General features: G+C 38.7%; 2 protein-coding genes across 11 annotated transcripts in view; both read right to left on the bottom strand.

Annotated features, from left to right (window-relative positions):
* Window positions 1-12,677, bottom strand: part of LOC133531563 (zinc finger protein OZF-like) — a 52,290-nt gene extending 39,613 nt beyond the window's left edge. For 5 of the 10 annotated variants that reach the window (XM_061869865.1, XM_061869860.1, XM_061869864.1 and 2 more), the window contains exons 1-4: window positions 12,389-12,676; window positions 11,733-11,889; window positions 10,488-10,604; window positions 9,148-9,321 (exon numbers count right to left, since the gene is read on the bottom strand). In XM_061869865.1, the coding sequence (XP_061725849.1) occupies window positions 9,148-9,321; window positions 10,488-10,604; window positions 11,733-11,889; window positions 12,389-12,541 (601 nt within the window). In that variant the 5' untranslated portion in view covers window positions 12,542-12,676. Of the gene's footprint in view, window positions 1-3,469; window positions 4,704-9,147; window positions 9,322-10,487; window positions 10,605-11,732; window positions 11,890-12,388 lie in introns of those variants that run through there. The other 5 variants (XM_061869861.1, XM_061869857.1, XM_061869863.1 and 2 more) reach the window with 3 other exon arrangements.
* LOC133531564 (zinc finger protein 62-like) lies at window positions 1,040-3,368 on the bottom strand. The gene has a single exon (XM_061869867.1). It carries the CDS (start codon window positions 3,342-3,344, stop codon window positions 1,452-1,454), a length of 1,893 nt encoding a protein of 630 aa, XP_061725851.1. The 5' UTR covers window positions 3,345-3,368; the 3' UTR covers window positions 1,040-1,451.
* Window positions 12,678-12,718: the final 41 nt, after the last annotated feature.

Here is a 12,718-nt window from a genome sequence, read left to right as displayed (position 1 = left end):
TTATACTTTTCAAGTCTAAAAAGCTGCATAATCCCTGTTACATTTTTGTCATAATTCGCTTTGTGATTCATTATTAAGTGATCGACTAACAAATCGAAATCTGTAAACGGCTCAAAACAAATCCTACAAGATAGAGATGATATATCGAGTTTTATACACAAGTTGACACCTTTAAGCGATTTAGGACATTTTCTCTCTAGATCGTAAAACGGGTGTTCCATAAGCGTGTGTGTTCGCATGTCTTCGTGTTCGTTGAAGTCTTTCGAGCAATGAAAACAAGTGAATCTGTTCTGATAGTACTTGAAAGGTATCGCTGTAGTCATATTTAAAATGCAAGCGATATTCTCTCTATTCCTTTTAGCTAAAGCGTTCCTTTCACGCAGTCTTTTCCTTTGAGTTTCAATTTCGCAGTCTTCTAAATCTTCGAATGGTGTTAAGGCGTCTTCAGATATAATGTAAGAGTTTTTTGCTCGCAAACTGGAAAGGATTCTAGTGCATTTTCGTTCAGAGGAGCCGTGGGTGTTGATAAGATGGAGTCTGAGTAAGCTGGAGGTTCGGAAGCATCGTTCGCATTTAACACACCGATAGCCGGCACGCCGGTGATAAATCCTACAATGCGCCATTAACTCGGACTTCTTGTTAAAGCTTCTATCGCACTGTTCGCAAGGCAGCAGTTTCTCCATATGATTCTTTCTGACATGCATAACTAAATTACGGAAATATTCAAACATTTTTCCGCATTCAGTGCATTTGAGATCTACTAGTCTATAGGCGGATAGAGACATTGGGACTTCCCTATCATAATGAAAACCGTGTTTAGTGTTTAAATGGCAAATTATATCTTCTAAGTTATTAAACGGTTCGTCGCATACTTCACAGATGATGTTGGAAATATCTAACTTGACTTCAACCGTACCAAATTTTTGGTTTATTAAAGACTTGTGTTTAACATTGCAAGGGCCGTGGGATTTTGTGTGTTTAACGAATTCCTTGTAATCCGGGTATTTGTCCCCGCAGTAGAAGCAGCCGTACTGACTGCCGCTTCTGAACGGTATGACCGAGGTGTTGTTGAAAAGTATCACGAGGTTATTCCGCCTGCGCTCGGTGGCGCTGGGCCCGCCGATTGACCGCTGTTTTATATCTGAAACGATATATACAACGTGTCAATCGGGGGCTAACACGCTTTATAATTATTTATTTGTATTTTTTTCGACTAGTGTCAAAAATAGGCGAAACATTTAACTATTCCGTTTTATTTAAACATGATCTCCAATTTAAAAAATTTCTTCAATACATTTTGCAATTAAAGTCAGTAAAAAAAAATTATATCATGTTTATAAATGGCGATTAAAATAAATACTAATATATTTTATTTACAACATGGCCAAATCCATGGCGACCGATATAAATAACTTAAACTAAGTGGAATAAATAAATTACTAGATGAAGACCTAAATATGTACAGGATTAATATGCCTGTTATGCCTGGCCATATGCGTCCGAAGGCTTTTTCGCCAGAAAAATCTTTCACCACAAATATCACAATGAAAATTCTTCTCGCCGCTATGTTTAACCATGTGACGTCTCAGAAGAATGTTGTTGAAAAACTTCATGTTGCATATGGAACATTCCACGTTTTTCTCTTTTAAATGCGTTCGTCTAATATGGTCCCTCATGAATGAGTTCCTAGTGAATAATTTGCCACAATAAGAACACTTGTGGCCCGAGTCGTGAGCTTCAATCAAATGTTTCTGTCTTAGGTATTGTGTTGAGAAACTCTCAGGACATTTGGGGCATTTAGCCGCTTTCACCCCGTGTGCTTTAGCCATATGCATGTATAACCTAGAAGGTATATTACATTCAGCGCCACATATGTTACACTTAAATCTACCGTCCCTGTGGTGACGCCAAATATGAACCCGAAGATTCTGGTCCCGCCGAAACGTTTGTCCGCAATACACGCAAATAATATTGTTGTTAGTATGTTTGTTGTTCATGTGTTTTAACAGAGTGCCGAAGAATCTAAATATTTCGCCTGGACAATGGGGGCAGACCATATGATCTTTAATGAGTCTGTAAGGCTGTAAGCAGGTCGTTATTGACTTGTCGTAGTTGGCGTCGTGTTTGAAAATTAAATGATCGATCAGGGTATCGAGGTCTGGTAGGGACTCGAAGCATAGTTTACACGCTAGAGCAGAAATGTCTATTTTGACGCACGCTACAGATTCCCTACACTTCCTAATGCATTTTTGTTTGACATCGCACGTAGGGTGTTCTATTATAGTATGTTCCCTCATTAAATCAGAATCGGGAAAATCTTTGGAACAATAGAAGCAGTTAAACTTATTTTTATAGAAATTAAATGGGATAGCTGTTGACATATTGATGACTATAACTATATTCTCCCTGATCTGCTTGACGCTCGGTCTTTTGACTGGATCTTCATAATTCTGATCCAGATCCATTGGGTCGTAGTCTTTTTTCCTAACATCTATGCTGAAAAGCTCATCTTCTCCCTTGCACTTTCTAACGTGCATTCTAAGACCCTGCTTCGTGTGGAATTCTTTGAAACAGTTATCACATTGCAAAGAGCCATCGTCAGGGTGTTCCACCTCCATATGCTTCTGTTTTAACGCCGCTGAAGGCAGCTTTAACTGACAGATACTACACCTTGTCAAATGACGATTGTTTCTATGTTTCCGAAGTATATTTAGAGAGCTAAAACTTAAAGGACAGAGTTCGCATTGGTAACCTCCCTCCCTATGATAATTCTTCATATGAGAGAAGAGATCTCGTTTCTTGTTAAACTTTTGCTCGCACTTATCACAGATTAGACAGTTTTTAGGATGACTATTATTAACATGAGAGACCAAGTAACCGAAATATGCGAATTTTTCATCACAAACTAAACAGCTAAGATCGACTAGTCTATACTCTTCTATGGCCATTTCAACATCACGGTCATATTCTAACTTATGTTTAATAAATAGATGTGTTATAATGTCGTCTAATGTAGGAAAAGGTTCGTTGCAAATTTCGCAGATGATATCAGATATGTCGATTTTAATTTCCATATTTTGCCCCCCTTTTAAGACTTTCAAAGAATGATCATCAGTGGAGCAACGTCCGTGGGACTTGGTATGTATCCGAAGCGCGGGGTATTCGGCAATGTCTTTGCTGCAGTAAAAGCAGAGGTATTTGCCCCTCCATTTGAAGGGTATAATGGAGGTGTTGTTGAACAACATAGCGAGGTTGTTGCGTCGTCGCATCGAGGACGATTCGCAGCCCTTGTATTTCCGCGGTTTTACATCTGAAAAGAAATTAGCCACTGTAAATGTACCCATGAAAGTTATGCTAAACACACTCCAACTGTTTAAATTAAAAATGGTGCAAATTCAAACTACTAATAGGGTACATTTAAAGTGCTTCGATTTCGTATGGGAAGTGATTGCGTGAATTCAAAAACGCGTTGAGCATCAAATAATTTAATGGTAAAAGTTTGTATATGGATTCTTATAAAAAATACTTGATATTAATAACATTATAACTTAAAACAGATCCAGTTTTGCTACTTATATATTAGCAACTTCTTTTGAGAGTTCTCTATGCATTGACAGATTCGGGATGATGTACCCTCATGTGCAACCTCAAACTGTTGTTTTGCACAAACGCTTGGCTGCACAGCGCGCACACATATCTCTTGTCATTGCTATGTATTCGCATATGATCTCTCAACGTCTGCTTCCTTGCGTACGACTTCTTGCAGATTTCGCACTGATGCACTCTTTCTCCAAAATGCTTCACCATGTGCTTTTGAACGTGAGTTTTGGAGAAAAACTTTTGTTCACACATGGTACATGAGTAATTCTTCTCCCTTAAGTGCACTTCTTTTATATGGACTTGCATTTTGCTTTCGATTTCAAACGCTTTATGGCATATCGGGCAATTGAATGCGGGGATCTCTAGATTATGAACAGAGTGGTGATGTCTTTTACGTTGCATGTAGTTAGGGAAGGTTTCGTCGCAGTAGAAGCATTTGCAGAGTTTTTCCTTGTTGTGGATTTTAGTTTCGTGATTAATTCTTAAGGTTAGAGAGTCGAAGGTTTCTGAGCACATGGTGCATTTAAATCCAGAGCCGTGACTAAGAACGTGGCATCTCAGACGGTTTTGGGATAAAAACCCTTTACCGCATAATTCGCAAATGTAGTTCCCGAAATGTAGATTCATATGTTCGTTGAGTTTGATAAAGTATTGGAACTCTTCACTGCAAATGGCGCATTGGAAAGAGGTGGAACCGCTTTCTAGTTTGTAAGGGATTAAGCCGAAGGATCCGCACTGTTCGGTGAATGATTTATCATGGGTTGAGGTCAGATGAGTTAAGAGTGAGGTAAGGTCGTCTAGCTTGACATTACAAAGTCTACATTCGATGTCGGAGACGTCAATTTTGACTTTTTCATCCCTCCTTAGGTAAGAAACGGCCGCTTTGATGTTTGATTTCTTGTGTTCGTCCCTCGTGTGGTCTTTTAGAGAATCTGTGCTTTTAAAAGTCTTGTGGCAATAGAAGCAGAGGTAGTGTTGCCTCTGCCACTTGAAGGGGACAACTGTGGAGGTCTCTAGGACTATGGCAGCGTTGGCCTTCATGAGGCGGTTGCGTTTGGTGGCCGAGATAGGTTTATCGCTGGTTACAACGGGCCGTTTTTTACCTAAAAAGTGAAATAACTGTCAAAATTGACGTCTGCGGCCTGAGAGCTTAGAATCTTAGATATATTGGTAAGTCTGGTGTTTTAAAGTAACGTACAAACGTATAAAGTACGTATTTGTACGTCAAATACAGATTTAATTGCTAAGATAGTATAGTATGTATAATAAGTACTTCAGTTAAGACGTGTTCTAATATTCCAATGTGAAAATCGATGACCAAACGGTCAATACTCATTTAGGTCAAAGAAATAAGTTTCATTCGTAATTCGGTGGCGATAATGGACCGGACAAAACATAAAAACAATACAGAACGATATTATAAAAACAACGTGACTAGTAGCTTAGCTTATGAAAGGACTTAAAACGAGTTTTTATAACATCATTCTGTGAATAATGAGTGATTTGACACACTTTAATCAATTAATAAAAGGCCTCTTCAAACCACACGACACGGTCTCTATTATAAACGAATTACGTCAAAACTCCAAACATCCTACAGGCAAACAGGCCTTGAGAGCATAAGTGCGTGTCCGTCATCTATAAACGGGTACACCGGGCGTTTAAAATGGTGGTAAATACGGTTGGGTTGGTTATCATCCCCAACCGACCCCTACAGGCGATATCTACTGACTACCGCGACGTCAATATATCGTGACGCCCAACACACACCAACAGAGTATCGCTTTTGATCAGCTAGCTGGTACGCAATCGTAACTTGACCATTTTGACCTCACATCGCGAAATCACCATTAAATCAGGGTTTTAAAATAATGAACCAATTTTTAACAAGCAAATACGCCTGCGAGCGATACAACTTGAGACTCCGGTGCCGTTAAAAGATGTAATCGTATTTCGGTAGATGTCGCTTTACGCCACCATAGAAGGCGAGTGTACATAAGGGAAGGAATGGAAAGATTTGCGACGTTCTCGTAGGCTTCCGTAGCTCAATTGGTTAAGACAATGCACGGATTGCAGAGGCTGCGGGTTCGAGTCCTGCCAAAAGCGAACATTCATTCATTCATTTCAATTTCTTCCTTTAATATATTTTTTAAATTGGTTCATCGTTCAACTATATAACGTGTAAATGCTTGAGCACACCGGCTGCGTGTGTAAACGTGCAAGTATTCGAGCCGTGCACGCACACGTTACGCAAGCTGTCTGCCATCTCACATAAAGATCTGTACATTACAACGCGCACGTGCACGCATGCATCCGGTGTGCACAGGCCTTAAAAACTACCTGGATCATATTTGTAAACGAGAGGCCATTATAAAAGATTAAGTGCCGGTTGCACCAACTGGTTAACGTAAAACATCTGTTATCTGTTAAACGGTGAAGATATTAGGATAACTGATAGTTGGTGCAACTGGCTTCACGTGTCAAATCACTAAGCAGTCAAAATATGTGTGTGGCACCTTCTTGTTACCATCATAAAACATCTCAATTTGAACATATCATGTGAGGCTATAACAACTCCATAAATTGAATAAATGAAAAATATCAATAACACCAAGTTATTTCATCTTTTTTTGTAATAGAATAATAATTTAATTCAGACTTTAAAAAATCCATATTTGTTATTATTACTTAAACTAGGAAACCTATAAACTAAGTGTTAGTCAATTTGCAACATTCCTACCTAAAGCTGGCCATACAGACTAGGGTATGCCTGCGCAGTTTTGCCTGTACAGTTCAACAGCACAGGCGAAGCTGTATCGGAAGCCACACACGCTCCGTTTTACCTGTACAGTTGGTAAAACTGCGCAGGCATACCCTAGTGTGTATGGCCAGCTTAATACTGTACTGTACTGGACACTAACAGATTCGTCTGCTTAGCATTGAAGATGAATTATTTATCAAAATGTGTTTTACTGTAAACCTCAAGTATTTAAAAGCAGCCAAGTGCGAGTAGGACTCCCATGAAGGGTTCCGTACCATTTAGGACGTGTTAAAAAAAAACTACTTACTAGATCTCGTTCAAACCAATGTACATCATATTTTTTTTAGCTTTAACATTCTCTATTTTAGAAGTTACATGGGGGGGGGGGCACATTTTACCACTTTGGAAATGTCTCTCGCGCAAACTATTGAGTTTAGAAAAAAATTATATGGGAAACCTCAATATCATTTTTGAAGACCTATCCATAGATACCCCAAACGTATGGGTTAATGAAAAATTTTTTTTGTGTTTTTTCAGTTCGAAGTATGGGGAACCCCCAAATTATTTTTTGTGCATGAAAATCTTAATGCGGTTCACAGAATACATCTACTTACCAAGTTTCAACAGTATAGTTCTTATACTTTCGGAAAAAAGCGGCTGTGGCATACGGACGGACAGACAGACAGACATGACGAATCCATAAGGGTTCCGTTTTTTGCCATTTGGCTACGGAACCCTAAAAATGAATTAGATCGTGGTGATTAAATACTGTTGATTTCTAAAGGTACACTTGAGCTAACATGTACTAATGTATTCACACATCAAGAACGGCGAATATGTGGAATAACTCAAAAAAACCGGTCAAGTGCGAGTCGGACTCCCGCATGAAAGGTTCCGTACCATTACGCAAAAAACCGCAAAAATAACAGCAAAAAAATTACGTTTATTGTATGAGAGCCTCACTTAAATATTTATTTTATTCTGTGTTTAGTATTTGTTGTTATAGCGGCAACAGAAATACATCTTCTGTGAAAATTTCACCTGTCTAGCCATCATTGTTCATGAGATACAGCCTGGTGACAGACAGACGGACGGAAAGTGAAATTTTAGAAATAGGGCCCCGTTTTTACCCTTTGGGTACGGAACCCTAACAAATGAAAACAGAAAAGATTAAAAACAATATTGTCTCCGAAAGTACAATATATGCAGGTTCACATGGCTTAATCAAAAAAAATTATAAGTAGCCGTGTTCTTACGCAATAAAATGAAATGTAAATATCATGACATGGATGCAAACTTTGATGATTTAAACAAAAACCTACATGGCCTGTGGATGCAGTAGTTTTACTTTGATATTTGTAATAGAAATGTCTATCGTATTTAAAAAAAACGACTTGATCCAAAAACTGAGTTTTTAAAACACTGTGTTCTTTATATTATTTTTGGAGTAACTTTAAACTGGTAACAAGAAGATATACCAACATAAGCTTCTCGAGGATGTGTTGTTAACTTTGTAATTTAACTCATATTTTTGTAACAATCAATATTTTTATCGTAGGTATCTTTGAAATACTAATGAGTAATGAATTATTAAAAATGCATCTATACCTCATTAAAATGTGGAAAAGGCTATTCTTTGTGCAAAATATCTGGACGAAATATTGTTCGTACGTTTCAGGCGCAATTCAGAATGATTTTTGTTCAGAAGGCAGATTTTACACCCTAAACATAGATAATAATATGTAGTACAATAATTGTGTAGATCATATTAAACACCTCAAACGATTAGGTACTTACTTCTGTTGCTGAGCATACGCGATCTATACTGTATCAAAGAGAATTTGAAATAGAGGTGGATTGTCAGAGAAAACTTAGTAGCTGCAGTAAATTTACTGCCATCTTTCGACACATGATTGAAACTTTTAGAATGCCATTTGACTTTGATCCTTATTCTTTCATTAATATACGTGTTAAATTTGTTAAATATCAAAAAGTGGAAACATCTTACCGGGCATAGGCCAAAACTTGTGAGGCCTCTCTCGAAACGAGATGGCGCCACTTTTTAATATTTAACACATATCATATCAGTGAAAGAATAAGGATCAAAGTCAAATGGCGTTCTAAAAGTTTTAATCATGTGTCGAAAGATGGCAGTAAATTTACTGTGGCTACAAAATTTTCTTTGACAATCCACTTCTTTTTCAAATTCCCTTTGACTGAATGACTGTATCGATTTTAAGGCATCTTTCACATAAAATGGAATGCATATCTTCACTCGCCCATGGTCTCAACGCAAGACCAGCGCTAGCCCAGTCAGGCCAGCACCATGCTAAGTCAGGATCATTTTGTGGCTAAAAATTTGTCTTGAAATTCTTTCTTTATGTGTTGTAAGTATGTTTGACGACCGGTCTGGCCTAGTCGGTAGTGACCCTGCCTATGAAGCCGATTTCTGAGTCATGGGTGTTTTCTATGTATTTAAGTGTTTATAAATATTTATCTATTATATATATCGTAGTCTAAGTACCCTCAACACAAGCCATATTGAGCTTACTGTGGGACTTAGTCAATTTGTGTAATAATGTCCTATAATATTTATTTATTATGTAAGTTTGTTTTCTGTTCCTTTTTTATCTGTATCTAATTTGACTATTTTTAATGATTGCCATGAATAAACGATTTCTATTCTCAATATTTATTTGTACTGTTCAATGTCCTAAACAAACTTTCCATTAAGCAAAATTATCAACACAACCTCGAGAGCAGGAACACCAACAGCGGCAACCTACCTTTAGCAACAGCTTTCTTGGGTTTCTCCTCGGTCTTGGCCACCTTGGCCTTTTTCTCGGGCTTGGCTGCGGTTTTCTTGGGCCGGCCGCGCTTGCCCTTCACCGCCAGGGTGGACACGGTGATGTCTTCAGACACGGAGGCTTCACCATAGTCTTCGTTTTTGAGGAGATCCTCTGGAAATTAGACTTGAGATGAAATAAGATTAAAAAATTCAAATTTGGCCTTCCAATATAATCTACAGGATTTAAGGAACAAAATAAAACTTTGAATTCCATAAAGTAACAGAAAAAAAACTATTTTCTGTAGAAACTCCTATTTTCTAGATTCTAGAAAAAGACTCATAACTGAGTTAGGACCTTCTAAGGACTCATGACTAGGGTTGCCATCCGTCCGGGTTTCCTCGGATTTGTCCTAGTAGAGGGCATCCGGGAAGCGTCCGGGGGCCGTTCCTTTGTAGTCCGGGTTTAAAAATTTAATGTCTTAGGCCTCCCATGACTCACGTACAACCTGTTTAAAAAAACCTGTTGACATGTCCGGGTTCTGGACTCTAAAATCCGGGGTTTTCACGCGTTTTGTCCTGGTTTCCAAATTTTAGAGATGGCAACCCTACTCATAACTCTCATGAGCCTCCAGTTACCAACTCCAACGGCCAGCCAACGCCGTTAAGCGCTCAAGCTGTGGTAGCTGCGGTGTGTGCTCTGTATAGGGTACCATACAATAGAGCAGTGGTGGGCAAACTTTTTTCATGGGGGGCCAGAAAATTTAAAAAAAATCAGAGGAGGGCCGGACTGCAGTATAATACATTTTGATTTGAACCGAACCGTTATCTCTCGAGCTATATACTAATTATTTCGAAGGACCGGCGGCGGGCCGGATGAAAGCCTTGCGCGGGCCGGAGCTGGCCCGCGGGCCATACTTTGCCCACCACTGCAATAGAGTGATTAACCTTGACACAAGAAATGTTTCGGATTTACCCTTTACAATTCTCTCTGAATGGTCTATAAACTGGCTCCAAGCTAAAAGAAAATATAATAATCTGGATTGGAGCCTATCGTTGGTCACGTCTGCAGATTTCCCACAACAGGAGACTGGACTGACAAGTCTGTATTACAAGAGTAGACCAGATTATGAAGTAAAAATTGGTTATTCTACAATTGGACAATGCCTATATGGAGATCATTAAATCATTTATTTTTAAATGGTCAAAATAAGATGCACATAATTATTTTTTATAATTAATAAAAATTGAAGGTGCAATACATATGAAATTTCGTGTTAGTTGATGCATTTTCAAATATTACTTTCAGTTTCCGTTTCTTGCTCTTTAGTTGTAGCTTACCATCAACAAAGTCTGTGTCCTCCTCGAGATATTCGACCTCGCCGCTGTCGTCAGCGCCAGTTTCCTCTTCAAGCTCCATAATATGTTCAGTCTTCATCTGGGTCTGGTAGAGCAGCACTGGAAATAATATCTTTGTGAGTGAAAGTCAAACCCGCAAACGCCCCGTACACACCTGGAGGTGGAGCGTAGAGGACGAGCAACGAGCTGTAGGGCTGAGCCAACGAAGCCAACATGGATGCTCAAGATAGAAAGTTGTGGAAGGATTTTGTGGAGGCCCTATGCACTTTCTATTTTGGTTACGTTTTCTCAAATTCATTAGCCGGGACCACACAAAGCGAGCATACGCGCGAGGTAATTTCCTCACGCACAAACCAGCCAGTGTAGACGTGCCTCGGCCGAGGCGGCGTTCTCGGGCAAGGAAAACGCACGCGCCGCCTCGGCCGAGGAAAACGCACGCGCCGCCTCGGCCGAGGAAAACGCACGCGCCGCCTCGGCCGAGGCACGTCTACACTCGCCGATTTGTGCGTGAGGAAATTGCCTCGCGCGTATGCTCGCTCAGTGTGAACCCGGCTAATCACGAGAAAGGAGTTTAATTAGCTGTTTAATATCAACTGTCACTGAGAATCAAAACTAAAACTCCCAATGTGCCACACACGCATCTAACTCTTCATAGGACAATATGATAGGTATGGTCATGAAACTAGCCAAGATGTCAGTATAAGTCATAATTCCACGAAAGTAGGACTAGTAAGACACAGTAAGGTAAGTCTTCTTATCAGAGTTTATTACAAAAAGTTTTATATTCATATAAAACCAAACTTTGCCCTGTTATTAAATTAGCAAGTCATAATAAACAGATTTCACTGTATATCTTAAACAATTGATGGCTACAATATTTGCTATTTTACTCATCTTTCATTAAATAAAAACCATGACAACACAACATGACTGTCAAATAATAACCCAAAGGATCAAGACTGGATAGTTACATGTAAGACATGTCACCTTCAAATAAGTTTTATTATTATTTATTATTTTATTTCATACACTATCCAAGAGCTGCTAGTCAACCACTGGGTCAAAAAGAGACATTTGTTAGGTGCAGGTTTTGTACTTGAGAATAATTAACCGATATCACTACCTCATCAAGACATACAAGAAGTTTGATATCTTTTGTACTCGTTTTTTATTTCATACTCGTATTGTAAATGGGGTATAGATAAATTAGTTTTTTCAATAGTTTACCTTTTGGCCTGAACTCCCCCCGGCCCACCATATCCACGAACTTCTTCTCCGACTCAAGCACTTGCTTCTTAAAGTTGCAGGCGTCCCGCAGCCGCGTGATGCACACCTCGCAGATCAGCCGGTTGGAGCCGTTGGGGCCAGTCGGGTGTTGAGATATCTGCATCAATTCATTTTTAATGACAAAACATTCCCTTTCAGATCTGACATCCATCTACCATCCTGGTATCTACACCTACTCCATGAATTTACTACAGACAATTTTTTGTTTTGGCAGATAATTTAGCAACTAATAAGAGCAAGGAAAAATACCCTCGATTAATTTGACTTATACTTGTTAACATGTTTTAGGTTTGAAATGTTCTTGAAAAAAATCTTTGGTTATTCATTTTTATAATGCTAATTTGAATACTATGAAACATACATATAAAACAAATTGAATGGTTTCAATTTATTACACCACATGCATAGGACAGTTATTCAACATGAGCAATAATATAAATTATATTAAATCGAGTTAGAAAAAAAAATTAGGCAACAACAAAGCATTACTCTGGCACACCCCATGCCAGTTCAATTAAAGATAAAAGAATTACAAAAGATTAAATGGATATTGTTTTAAGAACATCTAACCGTAAATAAGAATATTAGAAACTTACACTAATATCAAAGCATTCCAGCAACATATCGGCGTAAATTTCGGTTTCACTCATCCAACTATATTCCGATCCTAGGTCTTTGTAACATCCCTCAGAAAGACAGCACCGGCACAAGCCGGGGCTTTCTTTTACTACAATTTCATCGAAATCCATTTTCGTAACACTATTAAAACATAGTCAGAATACAAATAACAGTTTTAAACCCTTATAATTATTACAAAACGCAAAGCGTCGATCGTTTCACAGCCCACTCGCCATTTTGTTAAGAACGTCTTTGGTTTGGTTTTTTTTTCGGCGTCGCTTGAACACGCTTCGATCGTTAAAGTACCA

This window comes from Cydia pomonella, chromosome 25 (genome assembly GCF_033807575.1).
Source record: "Cydia pomonella isolate Wapato2018A chromosome 25, ilCydPomo1, whole genome shotgun sequence".
Taxonomy (NCBI): Eukaryota; Metazoa; Arthropoda; class Insecta; order Lepidoptera; family Tortricidae; genus Cydia; species Cydia pomonella.
Note: the sequence above shows the minus strand (reverse complement) of the source record. Positions and strands in the feature narration are given on the sequence as shown.

Bases quoted from the DNA above. Each gene is read 5' to 3' on its own strand.
- LOC133531564 (XM_061869867.1), bottom strand. From the start codon at position 3,344: ATGGGTACATTTACAGTGGCTAATTTCTTTTCAGATGTAAAACCGCGG.